This window comes from Leucoraja erinacea, chromosome 35, assembly GCF_028641065.1.
Source record: "Leucoraja erinacea ecotype New England chromosome 35, Leri_hhj_1, whole genome shotgun sequence".
NCBI lineage: Eukaryota > Metazoa > Chordata > Chondrichthyes > Rajiformes > Rajidae > Leucoraja > Leucoraja erinaceus.
In genome coordinates this window covers 12,151,836-12,171,172 of record NC_073411.1, presented here as the reverse complement: position 1 = coordinate 12,171,172, position 19,337 = coordinate 12,151,836, and the positions used below count along the sequence as shown (strand labels likewise).

The 19,337-nt window shown below is 41.6% G+C and overlaps 1 protein-coding gene across 1 annotated transcript in view; it reads left to right on the top strand.

The window, feature by feature from the left end:
• The first annotated feature begins 5,097 nt into the window (after positions 1–5,097).
• The window catches only part of gmcl1 (germ cell-less, spermatogenesis associated), a 31,997-nt gene continuing 17,757 nt past the window's right edge, over positions 5,098–19,337 (top strand). Inside the window, exons 1-6 of the mRNA XM_055662319.1 lie at positions 5,098–5,387; positions 7,494–7,617; positions 10,735–10,831; positions 15,953–16,050; positions 16,524–16,636; positions 17,923–17,988. Coding sequence (XP_055518294.1) covers positions 5,251–5,387; positions 7,494–7,617; positions 10,735–10,831; positions 15,953–16,050; positions 16,524–16,636; positions 17,923–17,988 — 635 coding nt within the window. The 5' untranslated portion in view covers positions 5,098–5,250. The remainder of the gene's footprint in view (positions 5,388–7,493; positions 7,618–10,734; positions 10,832–15,952; positions 16,051–16,523; positions 16,637–17,922; positions 17,989–19,337) is intronic.

The window sequence follows — 19,337 nt, the reverse complement described above, 5'->3', positions numbered from 1 at the left end:
CTGATGCTGTGACACATTGCAATCTTATTCCAAGAGAAACACTTAAACTTCTTATGCCAGCCTGGGTGGGTCCCCCCCACCCCCTCCTTTCTCAATAACGGGATAAATCTCATCCTGTCTGGATTTCATCCACCTTAATGCCCTTCAGGAGCTCCACACCACCTTTCCTAATCTCAAACTACCCTTGCATATTAGTATTCTCCACACTGATTTCACTGTCTTCCATGTCTTGCTCCTTGGTTAAAACAAATACAAAGTACTTGTTTAGTATCTCGCCTATGATCGCAGACTCCAAGCACAAATTCCCCCCATTATCCTTGAGCTGTACTACCTTTTCTTTGGCTACTCTTGTTTTACTCTTGTTTTAAATATAGGTATAAAAAGCTTTGGAATTTTGACTCGCCAAACCATTTTGTGGCCCCTTTTAGTACTAATTGCCCCGAGTTTATCCCTCCTTGGCCCCCCCCCCCAGGTACTTTTCCCTGCAACCGCAAGAGATGCAACACCTGTCCCTATACCTCCTCACTCGACTTTGTCCAAGGACCCCAACAGTCCTTTCAGGAGAGACAAAGGTTCGCTTGCACCTTCTCCAACTGCAACTGCTTTTCCAGGTCTGGACTCCAATAGGGGGGTTGCACGGAAGGCCATCAGGTCAAAGGGCGTGACGCACGGACCAGCTCAATCCATGTGGAGTACATGGCAGCTTCCGGCACATACTGTTATTACACAATGAGTACTTTCTTATCCGTTAAAAAACGATGAAATGGTCATTTTTTGAGCTGTAAATAATTGTGGAAATCGGGGTAAGCACAAGAGATATTTATCCTACTTCAGAAATCCAAAAGCAAGAAGAAATGATGGTAGAGAGCTGAAGGGACAACAGCTAAAGTGGTTGGCGAACATTGGCCGTACAGATATCAAGATTGAAAATGTTGGGAATTATCGCGTTTGCTCACTGCATTTCATCAACAGCAAGGCATTTTTGTGTTTTTTCTTGATTCCTTTGGTATCTAAAAAGTTTCAGAAATGATAAATCTATCTGTAAAATTTTAAAATCGCCCATGGTTCCGAAGTGGGTTTTTACATGCAAAGTGAAAACGCTTCTGAAGCTAAATTTATTATTATTTTAATTTATTATTATGTCTTTCTCGCTTACCCCGATTTCCATAATTATTTACAGCGCAAAAATGGACCATTTCGGCGGTTTTTAACTGGCCCGCTACACCAGAAACAATGGCAAGTGCTTACCTGCAGTTCATTGCGTGTACTCCAGTTGGCGTTGCGTGGCAACAGTACGGGTCATGGGTCGTGACCCAACAGCCGTGCAACCTCCCTATACTCCAAATCGGTGAGACCAAATGCAAGCTCTGCAATTGTTTCGCTGAACACCTCCACTCGGTCTGCCTCGACCGACGTGATCTCCCGGTTGCTAAACGCTTTAACTCCTCCATCCATTCCCATACTGTCAGAGTGAGGTCAAACACAAATGGGAGGAACAGCACCTTGCATTTCACTTGGGCAGCTTACAGCCCAGCAGTATGAATTTTGATTTCTCTAATTTGAAGTAACTCTTGATTTCCCTCTCTCCATCCCTCCCTGGCCCTAGTTCTCAAACTAGTTTCACTGTCCTTCTGATTAATTTTACTGATTTATGCCCCCTTGTCACCTTCCCCTCAGCGAACAATGAACAATTTTACATTTCCTTATACAGGTAGTTATCTGCCTTGATCTGTTGTTTTCACACCTTGCCCTTCCATATTTCTAGACTCCCTCTCCCGTTTCTGTCTGAAGGGTTTCGACCCGAAATGTCGCCCATTCCTTTTCTTCAGAGATGCTCTGTCCTGCTGTTACTCCAGCATGTTGTCTATCTTCAGTGTAAACCAGCATCTGCTGTTCCTTGCTACATCTTTTCTCCAGAGATGCTGCATGTTCCGTTGAAGTTACTCTAGCATTTTGTGTTTGAAGAAGGGTCTCGACCCGAAACGTCACCCATTCCTTCTCTCCAGAGATGCTGCCTGTCCCGCTGAGTTACTCCAGCATTTTGTGTTTATCTTCTGTTTAAACCGTCGTCTGCAGTTCCTTCCTACACATTTTGTGTCTGATATCTTCAGTATAAACCAGAAATTGCAGTTCATTCCTACACCTTTTTTCCGGAGATGCTGCCTGCGACAGGACTGAGTTACTCCAGCATTTTGTGCCTAGTATCTTCTGTTTAAAAACCGTCATCTGCAGTTCCTCCTTTCACATTTTGTGTCTGATATCTTCAGTGTAAACCAAAGATTATAGAGGCTCCTCTATAATCTTTGGTGTAAACCAGCAACTGTAGTTCCTTCCTACACCTTTTCTCCAGAGATGCTGTCTGCCTGGGTTGGACAGGGTTGAGTTACTCCAGCATGTTGGTGTCGACCAAGGATCCTGCTCCTCTAGTACATTTGGTATTGACCAAAGATGCTGCTCCTCTAGTATATTTGGTGTTGACTAAAGATCCTGCTCCTCCAGTATATTTGGTGTCGACTAAAGATGCTGCTGCTCTGGTATATTTGGTGTCGACTAAAGATGCTGCTCCTCTAGTATATTTGGTGTCGACTAAAGATGCTGCTCCTCTAGTATATTTGGTGTCGACTAAAGATGCTGCTCCTCCAGTATATTTGGTGTCGACTAAAGATGCTGCTCCTCCAGTATATTTGGTGTCGACTAAAGATGCTGCTCCTCTAGTATATTTGGTGTCGACTAAAGATGCTGCTCCTCTAGTATATTTGGTGTCGACTAAAGATGCTGCTCCTCTAGTATATTTGGTGTTGACTAAAGATGCTGCTCCTCCAGTATATTTGGTGTCGACTAAAGATGCTGCTCCTCTAGTATATTTGGTGTCGACTAAAGATGCTGCTCCTCTAGTATATTTGGTGTCGACTAAAGATGCTGCTCCTCTAGTATATTTGGTGTCGACTAAAGATGCTGCTCCTCTAGTATATTTGGTGTCGACTAAAGATCCTGCTCCTCTAGTATATTTGGTGTCGACTAAAGATGCTGCTCCTCTAGTATATTTGGTGTCGACTAAAGATCCTGCTCCTCCAGTATATTTGGTGTCGACTAAAGATGCTGCTCCTCTAGTATATTTGGTGTCGACTAAAGATGCTGCTCCTCTAGTATATTTGGTGTCGACTAAAGATGCTCCTCTAGTATATTTGGTGTCGACTAAAGATGCTGCTCCTCTAGTATATTTGGTGTCGACTAAAGATGCTGCTCCTCTAGTATATTTGGTGTCGACTAAAGATGCTGCTCCTCTAGTATATTTGGTGTCGACTAAAGATGCTGCTCCTCTAGTATATTTGGTGTCGACTAAAGATGCTGCTCCTCTAGTATATTTGGTATTGACCAAAGATGCTGCTCCTCTAGTATATTTGGTGTCGACTAAAGATGCTGCTCCTCTAGTATATTTGGTGTTGACTAAAGATGCTCCTCTGACTAAAGATGCTGCTCCTCTAGTATATTTGGTGTCGACTAAAGATGCTGCTCCTCTAGTATATTTGGTGTCGACTAAAGATGCTGCTCCTCTAGTATATTTGGTGTTGACTAAAGATGCTGCTCCTCTAGTATATTTGGTGTCGACTAAAGATGCTGCTCCTCTAGTATATTTGACCAAAGATCCTGCTCCTCCAGATTTGGTGTTGACTATAAAGATGCTGCTCCTCTAGTATATTTGGTGTTGACTAAAGATGCTGCTCCTCTAGTATATTTGGTATTGACTAAAGATGCTGCTCCTCTAGTATATTTGGTGTTGACTAAAGATGCTGCTCCTCTAGTATATTTGGTGTCGACTAAAGATGCTGCTCCTCTAGTATATTTGGTGTCGACTAAAGATGCTGCTCCTCTAGTATATTTGGTGTCGACTAAAGATGCTGCTCCTCTAGTATATTTGGTGTCGACTAAAGATGCTGCTCCTCCTCTAGTATATTTGGTGTCGACTAAAGATGCTGCTCCTCTAGTATATTTGGTGTCGACTAAAGATGCTGCTCCTCTAGTATATTTGGTGTCGACTAAAGATGCTGCTCCTCTAGTATATTTGGTGTCGACTAAAGATGCTGCTCCTCTAGTATATTTGGTGTCGACTAAAGATGCTGCTCCTCTAGTATATTTGGTGTCGACTAAAGATGCTGCTCCTCTAGTATATTTGGTGTTGACTAAAGAAGTATATTTGGTGTCGACTAAAGATGCTGCTCCTCTAGTATATTTGGTGTCGACTAAAGATGCTGCTCCTCTAGTATATTTGGTGTCGACTAAAGATGCTGCTCCTCTAGTATATTTGGTGTCGACTAAAGATGCTGCTCCTCTAGTATATTTGGTATTGACCAAAGATGCTGCTCCTCTAGTATATTTGGTGTCGACTAAAGATGCTGCTCCTCTAGTATATTTGGTGTCGACTAAAGATGCTGCTCCTCTAGTATATTTGGTGTCGACTAAAGATCCTGCTCCTCTAGTATATTTGGTGTCGACTAAAGATGCTGCTCCTCTAGTATATTTGGTGTCGACTAAAGATGCTGCTCCTCTAGTATATTTGGTGTCGACTAAAGATGCTGCTCCTCTAGTATATTTGGTGTCGACTAAAGATGCTGCTCTAGTATATTTGGTGTTGACTAAAGATGCTGCTCCTCTAGTATATTTGGTGTTGACTAAAGATGCTGCTCCTCTAGTATATTTGGTGTTGACTAAAGATGCTGCTCCTCCAGTATATTTGGTGTTGACTAAAGATGCTGCTCCTCTAGTATATTTGGTGTTGACTAAAGATGCTGCTCCTCCAGTATATTTGGTGTCGACTAAAGATCCTGCTCCTCAAGTATATTTGGTGTCGACTAAAGATGCTGCTCCTCTAGTATATTTGGTGTTGACTAAAGATGCTGCTCCTCTAGTATATTTGGTGTTGACTAAAGATGCTGCTCCTCTAGTATATTTGGATATAAGATCTTCACTCCTGTCAGTTGGTGTCTCGAGCTTCAGTGAAGGCGGGAACCGGCGGACAGCCTCTAACGCGCCTCTCATTGGTCAAGGGACAAGCCCCTCCCCGCAAAATGCCCGCCTTCACAAAATGGCGGCCGCTGGAAGCGTCAACCGTCCGACCCGGGACGTGAAGGGACGCGGGAGAGACGGCAGCTGATAGCGGTCGTGAGGGAGGGAAGAGGGGGCGGGAAAGGCGGCTACTCCACTCCACCTCACCCACCGACAGCGGCAGCGGCAGGGGAGCGAGGTGGACAGATGGGGGGCCTGGGCAGCCGCCTGTCCGGGGGCCGGGCCTCCGCCTCCGCCACCGACTGCGAGTGCGATTGCCAGCGGAGGAAACGAGCGCGGCCGCCCGACGACTGCGACTGTTCCGAGAGCGAAGCCCCGCGAAGGTCAGCAGCTCAGGCCTGATATCAGACACAAAATGTGTAGGAAGGGACTGCATCTCCCCCCATTTCCCCCGAAGAAAGGGCTCGACCCTGAATATCACCCATGACTTCTCTCCAGGCATCCTGCCTGACTTGCTGAGTGACCCCAACCAATAGTCAATAGTCTATTTAATTGTCATTTGGACCCCTGGAGGTCCAAATGAAATGCCGTTTCTGCAGCCATACATTACACACAAATAGACCCCAGACACAACATAATTACATTTTACATAAACATCCATCACATAGCTGTGATGGAAGGCCAAATAAACTTATCTCTCCAACCCTGTGTTTAAGAAGGAACTGCAGATGCTGGAAAATCGAAGGTACACAAAAATGCTGGAGAAGAAGTCTGAAGAAGGGGTTCGGCCCGAAATGTTGCCTATTTCCTTCGCTCCATAGATGCTGCTGCACCCGCTGAGTTTCTCCAGCTTTTTTGTGTAACTTCTCCCCAGGCATCCTGCGTGACCCCAACACTGTGTCTATCTTCGGTGTAAACCAGCATCTGCAGTTCCCCCAACCCCTTACTGAGTCATAGAGTGTGGAAACAAGCCCAACTTGTCCCAGATACACTAGTCTCGCCTTCCCACGTTTGGTCCATATCCCTCTAAACCTGCCCTATCCAAGTCTACCTGTTTCTTAAACGTTGGGATAGTCCCAGCCTCAACTACCTCCTCTGGCAGCTTGTTCCATACACTCGCCATCCTTTGTGTGATAAAGTCACCCCTCAGATTCCTGTTTAATATATGGCTGCACTGTTCTGAAGGGTTTAAACAGAGATGGCAATGGAAATGTGCTGAGAGTAGTAGCAGAGATGCAGTCACCTGTAGGAAATATAGCTTGGAAGTCCAGTAGGGAGAACAATCAAGTGAGTGAAAATCATCTATTTTAATGCAAGGTGTATGACTAGATGAACTCATCACTCAAGGGTCAATAATATTGTAATCATCACAGAACTATGATTGAAGGATGGGCAGGACAGGCAACCTGATATCCAGGGCATAGAATTTTCAAGTGAGACCAATTGTCAGTAAAAGGGCAGGAGGTATTGCACTGTTATAAAATTATATGTTACTTCAGGTGAAGGGAGTGCTAGAGGGGGAATTGTTTGGTTAACAGGAATTAATTTCCTGAATAGGAAGGACCTGGTCAAAGTAGATTGGGTGCATTTACCTGCAGTTAAGTCTGCATCTGCACAGTGGGATGCATGCATGCAGAGGAGAAATAACAATAATTTGAGGCCTACATGTCCTTGTAAGTGTAAAAGGGTTCAAATATATTGGGAACCTTGGATGGCGACTAATATTGAGGAACTGCAGGTCCTTGTTTACAAAAAAAAGGACACAAAGTGCTGGAGTAGGGCTGCACAGTTTGAATTACTGTCTTGATCTCAGTCATTATGTGAATTTGACAAGAGTCATAGAGAGATACAGTGTGGAAACAGGCCCTTTAGCCCCATTTGCCCACACCGGCCAACATGTTTCAGTTACAAAGGTCCCACCTGCCCCCGTATGGTCCATATCCCTCTCGGAAGATTTACTGCTGAATTGATGCCCTTGACTTTCTGACATTTCTTAATCTTCAAACCTCAAGTCAAGAGAGTTTATTGTCATGTGTCCCAGATAGGACAATTAAATTCTTGCTTGCTGCAGCACAACAGAATATTGTAGGCATAAATACAGAACAGATCAGTGTGTCTATATACCATATACCATATATATATATATACATAAATAAACAGATAAAGTTCAATAGGCAGTTATAGTTCAGAGTTTGTTTGGAGTTATGTTTAATAGTCTGATGGCTGTGGGGAAGAAGCTGTTCCTGAACTTGGATGTTGCAGATTTCAGGCTCCTGTACCTTCTACCTGATGGCAGCGGAGAGATGAGTGTGTGGCCAGGGTGGTGTGGGTTCTTGATGATGTTGGCAGCCCTTTTGAGGCAGCGACTATCCCTAACTCAAAAGAAAGCCTATTGAAAGCTGTGCTAACAACTTGTGTACTTCTGCTGCATTAGAACATGCTTAATTGTCGTGCTTTTATCTTAATGTTGGGTTCTGTTGGCTTTACAGAAAGAAGCTAAAAAGCACTTCCAAGTACATTTATCAGACTCTCTTCCTCGCTGGAGAAAACAGTGATATCACCATCTGTGCTCTGGGACAAGAATGGCACTTACACAAAATATATCTCTGTCAGGTAGGGCATTAAACCCTTTTTATCATGTGTTTGCAAAAGTAGCAATGTTGTTTGCTATTTTTCCACAAGGCAGCTACGTATACCAAAACCTTTTATAATTCAGATTCTCCAGTTCAACAGATTCAAGTAATTATTTCAGTTGAGAGGATAGAACATTTGAGGCTGTTATGTCCAGTTTATGAATAAGGAATATGACTAGAGGATTAAGGGGTTGCACATTTAAGATTTAGATTACTCTTTGTAGAGGCATGTGGAACTTTAGTATTTTCTAGCTATGTGATTCTACATACCTAGTAACCGATATATTGTGGAACATAAAGCGAGTAAGAAAGAACTCAAGCGGGAGATTAGAAGGGCCAAAAGGGGCCTTGAATTGTCATTGGCGAGTTGGATTAAGGAAAATTCCAAGGTTTTTACATACGTTAAAAACAAGAGGGTGACCGAGGCGAACTTAGCTCAAGAATAAAGGAGTCAAGAATAATAAAGGATCCTATGGGATCAGAGGATGGGTTGGTGAGGTGCTGAACAATTACTTTGCATCTGTATTCACTGAGGAGAAGGACTTGGGAAGATCATTGCAAATAAGACACATCCAGTGCCCTCCATAATGTTTGGAACAAAGACCCATCATTTACTTATTTGCCTCTGTGATCTACAATTTGAGATTTGTAATAGAAAATATTACATGTGGTTAAAGTGCACATTGTCAGATTTTAATAAAGGCTATTTTAATACATTTTGGTTTCACCATGTAGAAATTACAGCAGTGTTTATATATAGTGTCCCCCCCCCCCACCCCCTTCCATTTCAGGGCACCATAATGTTTGGGACACAACAATGTAATGTAAATGAAAGTAGGCATATTTAGTATTTTGTTGCATATCCTTTGAATGCAATGACTGCTTGAAGTCTGCGATTCATGGACATCACCAGTTGCTGGGTGTCTTCTCTGGTGATGCTCTGCCAGGCCTGTATTGCAGCCATCTTTAGCTTACGCTTGTTTTGGGGGGCTGGTCCCCTTCAGTTTTCTCTTCAGCATATAAAAGGCATGTTCAATTGGGTTCAGATCGGGTGATTGACTTGGCCACTCAAGAATTAGCGAACAATGGACCATTGTGGGCACCATCTTTCCTTGGTCATTGTTACCGGATATCTTTTATCTTTCAATCTGAACTGAACTTTCTTTCTAACAGTTTATGCATTTATATTGACTCAATACTAATCCTTATGCATGTCATATTTAACAATATACCGTTGGTAACAAATCCCCAACTGCCAGAATCCTGGAGTGCTTCAGGGCATGTTAAATCGTAGAATTATTTTGTGGGTTAAGATGGGTGTTCTCATGGAGGGGAAAATCGTGACGTAAATTAACATAAACTTCAAGAATGAGTACATAAATGCATTTATATTTTACAATGTATGGTGCTATTCAGAGATCAATTGTTATTTCAAATTGCACAGCATTTCACAGAATTAGATGTGATTATCAAGAAGTTTAAAAACAACATTATAATAAAGAAATGAGCAATTACATAGAAATGAGCACCACCATTCAGGAATGGGGCCAATTACTGGAAAATCACTGTGTAATTTTGTACAATTTAAAGAGTGAATGGAATGTTTGCAGAATATTGTAAACGCTGTGTTGAATGTGCTTTCAAGAATTATAAAGCCATAAATCCATCAATTACACCTCCGTATTTGTGAAGAAATCTGCCATATGATATTACATCAGTGGCTTTTTGGAATTTGCGATGTATCGTGTCTTGCAGATTCCTGCATAGGCCCAAGTCTTAAATACAGAACAGTACAGCACAAGGACAGGACCTTTGGTCCACAATTATGCCAAGACCCACTTATCCATCTGCACAATCCATATCCCTCCATCCCATACATGTCCATATGCCTATCCAAAAGTCTCTTAAATGTCACGATCCAATCTACCTCAGCCATCAACCCCGGCAGCACATTCCGGGGGTGTGTGTGTGAGAGGGTGTGAGTTGATTGGTTGGTTAATTAATGATCTGGACGTAAATGTAGATGTCTAGGCTAGTACGTTTGCAGACGACCACATAATTGCTGGACTTGCACACTGCAATACCGGCTGTCAACGTACACTGTGGGATGTAGATCAAGTTCAGAAATGGGCATTGAAATGGCAGAGTTTAATCCGAACAAGTGTGAAGTGTTGGACTTTGGGAGGTTGATGCTTAGTTAGTTTATTTTTATTATTGTCACGTGTACCGAAGTAAATTGAAAAGCTTTTCATTGTGTGCTTTCCAGTCAGCAAACAGACTATTCAGGATTACAATCAAGTCATCCACAGTATACAGATATAGAATAAAGGGTATAACATTTATTGCAAGGTAAAGTCCAGTAAAGATGGGAGGTCAGAACCGATCTCTAGTAGGTGCGAAATGGTTCAGTTGCCTGATAACAGCTGGGAAGAAACTTTCCCTGAATCTGAAGGAATATGTTTTCAAACTTCTGTGCATCTTGCCTGATGGAAGTGGGGAGAAGAGGAAGTGACCTGGATGAGACTAGTCTTTGAGTCTGATGGTGGTTTTGCCGAGGCAGCATGAAGTCAATAGAAGGGAGGTTGGTTTGTGTGATGGTTTGGGATATGTCCACAACTCTGCACTTTCTTGCCGTGTTGGATGGAGTTATTCCCAAACCATGCTGTTATGCATCCCGAGAAAATGTTATCTACAGCGCATCTGTCGAAGTTAGTGAGGGTTGTTAGGGACATGAAGAATGTCCTAAGCCTTCTAAGGAAGTAGAAGCATTGGTTGCTTTCTTGCCCATTGCTTCAATGTGGCTAGTCCAGGACAAATTGCTGTTGATATTTATTCCTCAGAACCTGAAGTCTTCAACCATCACCACTTCAGTGTCATCAATGTATAAGCTTTCAACCAGCTTTACTCTGCCAGCCATGAGAACAAAATTAATAATTACAGTGACACTCCAGTGAGCTTGCTGCACCAGACAAGCATCCATGAAGAAATGTCATTATATCCTACAATTGAAAAGTGTCTGCTTAAAGACTGCTGCAGATTAGTGCAGGCCTTATTTGAATTGTCACCACTTGAATGTTTGTTGATTTATGCTTTACAGTCCGGTTACTTTTCAAGTATGTTCAGTGGATCATGGAAGGAGTCAAATATGAACTATATAGAACTCGAGATTCCAGATCAGAACATCGACACTGAGGGTATGTCTTCATTTAGTTTTCATTACAAAGCCTAATATAGAAGGCCTGGTAGTTGATCTGTCCTTTTATGTTACCTTGAGATTTATATGGCATTGTGCAATGTGGAGAGGGAGAAGCAAGACAATTAAGAGAATCCTTTTCAGATTTCCCACCAATTCTGTACAAAAGAATAAAATAGGGACTTGGGATCTCTCTTAATAAATTCAGAATGCTGAAAGATGGTTTGAGGGGTGTGTTGCATTTGATTTATGGGCCGGATAGCGCAAGTTCAAAATTTAGATATTGTTGTCCCAGTGACGATTTTGACATAATAAGTAAGGAATGCATCTTTCCACTCTGGAACGTGGAGCATGTAGAGCATCATTGATTTATAGTCTTTTGATTGTTTTTGTGACTTAACCGGAATGGTCGGAGATTTTGATCTGCAGTCTGTTAATACGCCTTTACTGCTTTGATTTGTTGACCTTGAGGGTCAACCTCACATGCCATAAGCCATCCACATGTCAGGCCAACCAATCTAAATGTAATAATTTTGAGGTTTAATGCTTCAAGTTCATTGATTAATTTAAAGGGGTGGCAGAGCAAGCTGCATATCTGAAACCTGAAGACAGTGCGAGGTTGCAGTAATCAGAGCCGTAAATTACACTTGTTACTTTCTATGTGTACCACTTTTGCTCATGGATTTGCATTGCAAAATATCGCTGACAGTATAATCAGCTTGAATTCCCATGAGTTTTTAGGAACTAACAAGAAAAATACAAGCAATGCAGTGTAGCCATTTGAATGGGGCTATTTATGGAGCCACTTCATCTGATATAACTCTAATGTAACCTGTCTGGATGATTCGTAAAATAAATAAAGCCTTCGTTTTGTGCTTGCATTCCAGCGATTATGTGACAAAATGACTTTCCTTTTACTTTAATTTCCATCCCTTTTAGCAAATATTGATTCATTCCCACATGACAGAAAGGTCAGTTATAGCAGAAGAACCGCTGTGCAAAGACAGAGCAACTCCATCTGCCAGGCTTTAACTCACCAGATTGAGGTTATGAATCCCTATTATGTTTAGAAAATCGGCTGCAGGCTGTTGCCGATCAACAACATTAAACCAACGTCAATAACAACAGGTTTCTGTTGACACAATGCACTTTCTCGAGGAATGTTGCATAATGCATAATAGATGCAGATGCCATTGTAAACACTACAGTGTAAACTAACCTTCATCTCCCTAGGGCTCAAGCCCTCCCAGTAAAGGATCTATGAACCTTAAACTTCCATAATCCCCAGTCTTCAACCTTCTTCACATATAGCCCATTTTTAGGGAGTTATGAACTTGCACCACAAGGTCCTTCTGTACATCAACACTGCTGAGGTCCCTGCTATTTATTGTATATGTCCTGCTGGTATTTGACATCCCAGAATGCATAATCTCTTGTAGATTTTGATTAAATAATGCCTGCGTCCAAATTATTTATGTTAATTCCACATAGATCCCTGTGTTGTTAGCTCATTACACCCTGACAAATAGAAAATGACCCATTTATAACTCTGATTCCTGCTAAGCCTAATGGCATCCGTAAATCTTGGATCCACTGCACATCATTTCTTCAAAGAATTCCAATGATAGTTAAGTATAATTTCTATTTCACAAAACCACATTAGCAGAGCTTGACTGCCTTTTTTTTAGTGTCCTAGAAAACAGGTTTGTGGACCCTTGACCTTCCTCGTCTAAAATCAACAATTAGTTCCTTGTTTTACTGACATTGAGAGCAGGGTTGTTCTGGTACTGTTCAATCAGAGGATTGATCTTCCTATACACTGATTCAACATTATCTGCAATTCGTCCAACAACGGTGGTGTCATCAGCAAATTTAATGGTGGAGTTGGAACTGTGTCTGGCTATGCAGACATGGGCATTGAATTTCGAATTGTATGTCCCTATCCATAACTAGTATCTAATAGAACTATGGTTGCTGATCCCAAAAGGCACATCCACAAATACTTCATCCACTTGCCCCTCTCAATTTCCCAAGAATAGATCAATCCTTGCTCTCTCTCATGTGAGGCCCTCTACATATTGCCAGAGGAAACGTTCCTGAACACATGACAAATTCCAATCCATCTAAACCTCTTGCGTTATTGGCATTCCCAGTCAATATTGGGAAAGATAATATTCTCTACCATGACAATCAGTTGGTCAATGCAACATAAATGTAAAACATTTTTGCAGATGGAATGTAGATGTCCACACTTTGTGACCCGGTGTTCCCGAGCTCACACGATGCATAATTTCCTCTACTTTCATTAAAAACGCTTGTGGAGGCATTATTTTAAAGCAACGGAGCTGAAACATCAACTCACACTTATGAAGCATCTGTACTATGTGACACATTGGGCACTGGGATCAAGAGAGCAGAAACAGTGAAGTGCAGAAATCTTAGGACTAATGAAGATTGTAGAAATAGGGAACAGGAACTTTGAAAAGCAATTCATGTATTTTATACTCCAGCAAAGGCAGATCAGTAATTACAGCATGGTGTTCATTACAATGACATGAATAAGGATATAAATAGCAGAGTTTTGGTGATATGGGGTAAATGCAGAGGGAGAACTTAACTCCAAGAGAAGTTCTGAGAGCTGTGGTGTACACCTTGGAAACACAACTGTATCTTGTGTTGTGAGAAACATGGATTTCCTCAAGCAGATGAACTGTTCCTCAAAGGCAGGATAAGAGGGAGCAGTGAGTTGTTAAATAGTTTCTTCTTGCTGTTTTCTATTCATCGTGGTTAGGTTCGTCTAGACTCTACCCCAACAGCACATCCTATTGCCTTTATGCTTTATCATATACATCTTTCACAGCAGTCAGTGTCATTCACGTTTTGTGGGAGATGAATTATGATCAGCATTGTGCTGAGCTTAATTATTGCTGAAAGGAATGTGCCAACCTGTTTCTTGTTGATCTCGACTAGAGGTCAGTCTCTTGCATTATTAGCCTTGGCTGGGTTCCATTCCAGGTCCCCACGCATCAAAGGAACAGTGTTCATACTGCTTTAAATAAGCACCTGCTATGCACTGAAATACAACGTGTGTTGCATTTTAACGCAAGATATAACAGAACATTTAAGCGATTATAAACTGTACTTTCAATATCAATACACTAACTGATTTTAAAATGCTCTATGATTGTACAAGGATTCGACAACACATTATTAATTTTCCATTTACATTGACTGCTCTTTGTTTCCTCTTTTCCAAGTTTGTGATTTTGATCTTAATGATCAGCTTTTATTTTGCAATATCAGTATTTGCAGTATCGGTGCTCACCCCTCACCACCATAGCTCCTAGACCACATAATACGTCGCACCACTCATATTCCTTTCCCCTTTCTTCTCTTCTGCCTTGTGAGTAACCATAGGGAATTGACTGAATGTGTGCAGGAAGTGGTGAATTCCTAATGTGAGAGATTCCAGCAATCTTGAAATGCAACAGTGACTTCAAGAAATGAAACTGAGTAACTCAGCGGGTCAGGCAGCATCTCTGGAGAACATGGGATAGGTGACGTTTTTAGGTTGGGACCCTTCTTCAGACTATAGGGAGTGGGGGGACAAAAGCTTGGAGAGAGCAGAGGCAGGACAATGCTTTGCAGGTGATAGACAAACACAGGTGGGAGGTGGGGTTGATAGGTAGATGTTTAGAACAAAGGCCAGAGGATTGAACACAGGAGGTTAGAAATAGGTGTAAATCCAGGTGGGTTAAAGGGAAGGGGAGTTGAGGGGCAAGAAGGCAAGGGTGTGCGTGAGAAAGCACAGTGGGGGCGTCGTTCGAGGTTACTTAATAATGGAGAATTTAATGTTCATACTATTGGGTTGTTAGCTTCCCAAACGGAATATGAAATACTGTTCCCCCAGGTTGCGTGCATCCTCATTCTGGTAATGGAGGAAGCCCAGGCCAGAAATGTCAGTATTGGAATGGGAAGGGAGTTCAAATGGTCAACAACCGGGAGATCCAGCAGGCCTTGGCAGGCTGAGTGAAAATGTTCACTTGGTGTCGTCAACTTCACTAACTTCCACCTTACCCTCAAATTCATCTGGAAATTACCGCTCCATCCTCTACCAGGAAGGTCTCAAGGCCCTCCGCTTCTTCCTTGACGGAGACCCAATCACTTCCTCCGATAACCTTTCCTTGTCTGGTGGAACTTATCTTCACTGTCAACAACTTCTCTTTTGACTCCCCTCACTTTCTCCAAGTAAAAAATGTAGCCATTGGAACGCGCATGAACCCCAGCTAAACCGGCCTTTTTTTCCAGTTATGTTGAACAGTCCTTGTTCCAAGTTTTCACTGGCAGCATCCCCCCAGCTCTTTCTCTGCTACATCAACGACTACATCATGGCTTCCTCCTGCACCCGTGCAGAACTCGTTTAATTCATTAACTTCACCACTAACTTTCTACTTGGCCTCAAATTCACCTAGAACTCCCCCTCAATGACTTTAAGATGTTTGTTATGAACTAAAGAATTTGGAAATTGTGAAAGACGTTTGATATGAAAGCTTTTTCTTTCTTATGATCAATGAACCTGTAGTCATCATAGTCCTTGCACTTTCTTATTATTGAGCTCTGCCCATATTTGCTGTGGATGAACCCTCCAGCGTGTCCTCTCTGAAACTCAACAGGTCAGGTAGTATTTCTGGAGAATGTGGATTGGTGACATTTTGGGTCGGGACCCTTTGGACTGATTATGGTGGGAGGGATGGGGAGAAAGTTAGAAAAGAGGAGGGGCTGGACAAAGCCAGGCGAGTGATAGGTATGTACAGACGTGGGGAGGAGTTGTTAATCCGATTGTTGGGCAAAGATTAAAGATGAAGAGACAAAAGGTGTGAGATTATAGATTTACAGTCACGGAGAAGTTGCAGATAAGACTAGCATTTGAGTCCATGGTATCTGTATCATTTCCAAGGACTAATCAAATCATTATCAGTTCGTAGCGCATTAGTTGCTTATCCAGATAATTTCAGTTATTATGAGAGTTTCGGAAAGTTACTGCTAATGAGTGAGAGTCTGCTTAGCTCGTAATAAATGTGTTTGTGAGTTGTCAGTGTTAATGTGTTGTTCTCTCCTGCAGCGCTGCAAGTGGCATTTGGCTCATTGTACAGGGACGACGTCTTAATCCAGCCCAGCCGGGTGGTAACGATTCTGGCAGCAGCCTGTATGCTACAGTTGGTAAGAGTCAAAACAAGCGAATCATTTGAATTGGGAGCCCTTCATAACATTAATCACACTTATAACTTTGATCCCTGCACCTCTCGTCAAATTAATTTGGAAGGAAGTCTTAATATTTCTAAATTTGCAGCATCTGTGGAGCGAAGGAATAGACGACGTTTCGGGTCGAGAACCTTCTTCAGACAGGTCTCAGAGCAGCATCAGCCGCTTCTGAAGAAGGGTCTCGATCCGAAACCTCACAAAACCGCACCCACAGCCTTAGATAGTTACTATCCACTCCTAATGAGACAGAAAGTTTATTTGGAGTGTTGATTCCGTAATTATTGTTTTTAATCAAAGGGTTTAGAGGATTGAGGCAAACTGTTAGGTCATAGATCAACCATAATCTCATTATGCATAACCATTATTATAGCTCCTACTGCCTGTTCTTGCTGCTTTGCTCATAATTCTTTTGCTCTTTTTGTTTGCTGAAGGACAGTCTGATTCAACAGTGTGGTGAAACTATGAAGGAAACAATCAGTTCCAAAACTGTTTGTGGTTTCTATGCAGCTGCTGGAACTTATGGCTTGGACTCAGTGAAGCAAAAGTGAGTAGGAAGGAATTGCAGATGCTGGTTTACACTGAAGATAGACACAAAATGCTGGAATAACTTGGTGGGACAGGCAGCATCTCTGGATAAAAGGAATGGTCTCGACCCGAAACATCACCCATTCATTCGATCCAGAGATGCTGCCTGTCCCGCTGAGTTTTTCCAGCATTTTGTGTCTATCTTAAGTGATTATGGGAAAATATTCCTTTTATTATAAATTATAACTTTTGCCTCATTGCTTCAACATTATAGGTGAAAAATCTTTCAGTCTTGTGAACCCATTGATTGCACTCCATGCATTCATATGTTAACTTCAGCAGAGATACGGCAATACTTTTGTTTGCATTTAGCACGAACAAAGATGAATTTTGCTCCCTCTATCTCTTATCTATGGGTCTGCTTGTTTATTTAATGTCAAGGAAAGGACTTGCTATTATATCAGACATCCCCTTGCCTTGTTCAGTTTTATTACTGCACCAAAGGGAAGGTACATCTGACCCTGGCTGATCTGGCCTGTTATTGCTCAGTGTACTTTCTGCTTCCATTATGTTCAAGGAGTTGAACTAAATGTAGAAAATGTATTTCTAGTGTTTGAACTCTCAACTGTGCAGCATGCTTCAAACATATAAACCTTTTAGATTTCAAGTGTGGAAAATCATAAAGGATGGATATGAAAAGCAAACATTTTAAAAAGAGCCATGTATGGACTAAAAATTAAACAGGTCAGCAAGAATACAAAGAAAACAAAGAATACAAAGATGGATGAGCAGGTTTTATTGAAAGTTAGAAGATGTGCAATGTGCCTACCTATCCAATATTTAAAAGGCAGCTGGACAGTTACTTAGATAGGAATATAAGCCTAATGCAAGTAAATGGAATTGAAGTAGATAGGCACCACAGTCAGCGAGGATGAGGTGAGCCAAAAGGGCCCAATTAGGATAACAGCAATATAGCCATAGCGATAACTGGTGAATTAATAATGTTTTAAATATGTTGGTTCATTATAAAGGTGAAAATTAGTTGGGGCATGTTGCATCTGTGAGGTGTTGGATGAAGGTTCACCCTTAAGATTTCCTTGAGTTCCTAATGGCAGGAGGCCCTTGGGTGCCAAGAGAACCCAAAAAAGGGCCGGTTTTACAGACAATCTGCGTTGATCTCTAAATCTGTTTACAAATACTAAATCCGAGTACACACCTTATTTTTAATTACTAGAATAGTACTAAACACAAATATACTGGAATCCATAGCCTATTTCTTTTTAATCGTAGAATTTTTAATTACAGGTGTCTTGAGTGGCTTTTAAACAACCTAATGACGCATCAAAGTGTTGAACTCCTGAAGGAACTGAGGTAATTTAATATTCCAGGATTTCTACCTTCCAGGCTTGGGGATAAAAATCCACAAAACATTATATGTCACTCAATATTTAAATGGTGGCAATATTCCTCTTTAAAGTTCATAGCACAAGTCTACTGGGAGAAGTTATTTGGGTTTATCACCACATCTGTCCATGAAGCCTTCAGCGTAGATCAGATTTTGTTCCCACTATATATACACTCATCTGTTGCCCAAAGTTATAATTGGCCTTTTCACTTAATACATAAACTCTCTTTCACACTGAATTTGCTCAATACCAATTTAGAACAAAAACTGTATTCAAATACAGATAGCTTTCTCTTAGATTTCCAGTGAAATGTTGTGGTCAATGACATGCTTTCAGAATGTTTCATTGTAGAAAATGCTCTAATTGACTTAGCTACACTTAAAGTATGGTGTCAGCGTTGAGGGACATAACAAACAAACTGCAGGAGGAACTCAGCAAGTCAGGCAGCAATTGTGGAGACAGGGATGATCGGCATTTCAGGTGCGTTCCTTCAGCAGTTTGTTTTCTACTCCAGATTACTATGATCTTATGTGTCTCTTTTATGCAAGACTGGACAGTTTGGAGTTGTTGTGTAGCAAGAGAATTTTATTGCATGTATTTACAATTAAATGACAAATTGTTTCCACTGGCAGTAAGTTATGTAATCTAGGGATACAGGTTTAAGCTAATTATAAAAGCATAGGGAGTATTTGTTTTACATAACGTTCAGTGTGTGTTGAAATAAGGAATTGCAGATGGTAGTGTACACAAAGCACAAAATGCGGATATAAAGTTGAAGAAGGGTCCCGAACTGAAACATCACCTACCCATGTTCTCCAGAGATGCAGTCTGACCCACTTGAGTTATTCCAGCAATTTTTGTCCAATTCAGTTTGTGTTGCCTGAAAGGTTGATGAACGCAAATTCAAAAGCAACTTTCAAAAGGATATTAGATAAATCGATCCTTCGTGATTTCTGGAATTGACCAATGTACTATCAAGCCTTTTGGCCCATCTTGCCTTTGCCAATAATCATGCCTGTCTATTACCAATCCCACTTATCCAAACACTTGCAAAGGAAATATTTTCAGTCATAGTAAAAAGACCAGGGGAGTGGGATGACTTAGAGTGCTCTTTAGAGGAACTGGCAATATGAGCCAAATGGTTTCCAGTTGTGCCGTGAAGCTTTCTGAGAGTTGGCTCAAAACTGGGACCGATCAGTTTGAAAAGACTTCTATTATCAAATGCGGCAGAGAAATTCCTCTTAGTGTTGACATTTTAACTGACTGTAGCTACATCAGGGCCGTGACATGCCATTGTCCTACCGATGATAGTGG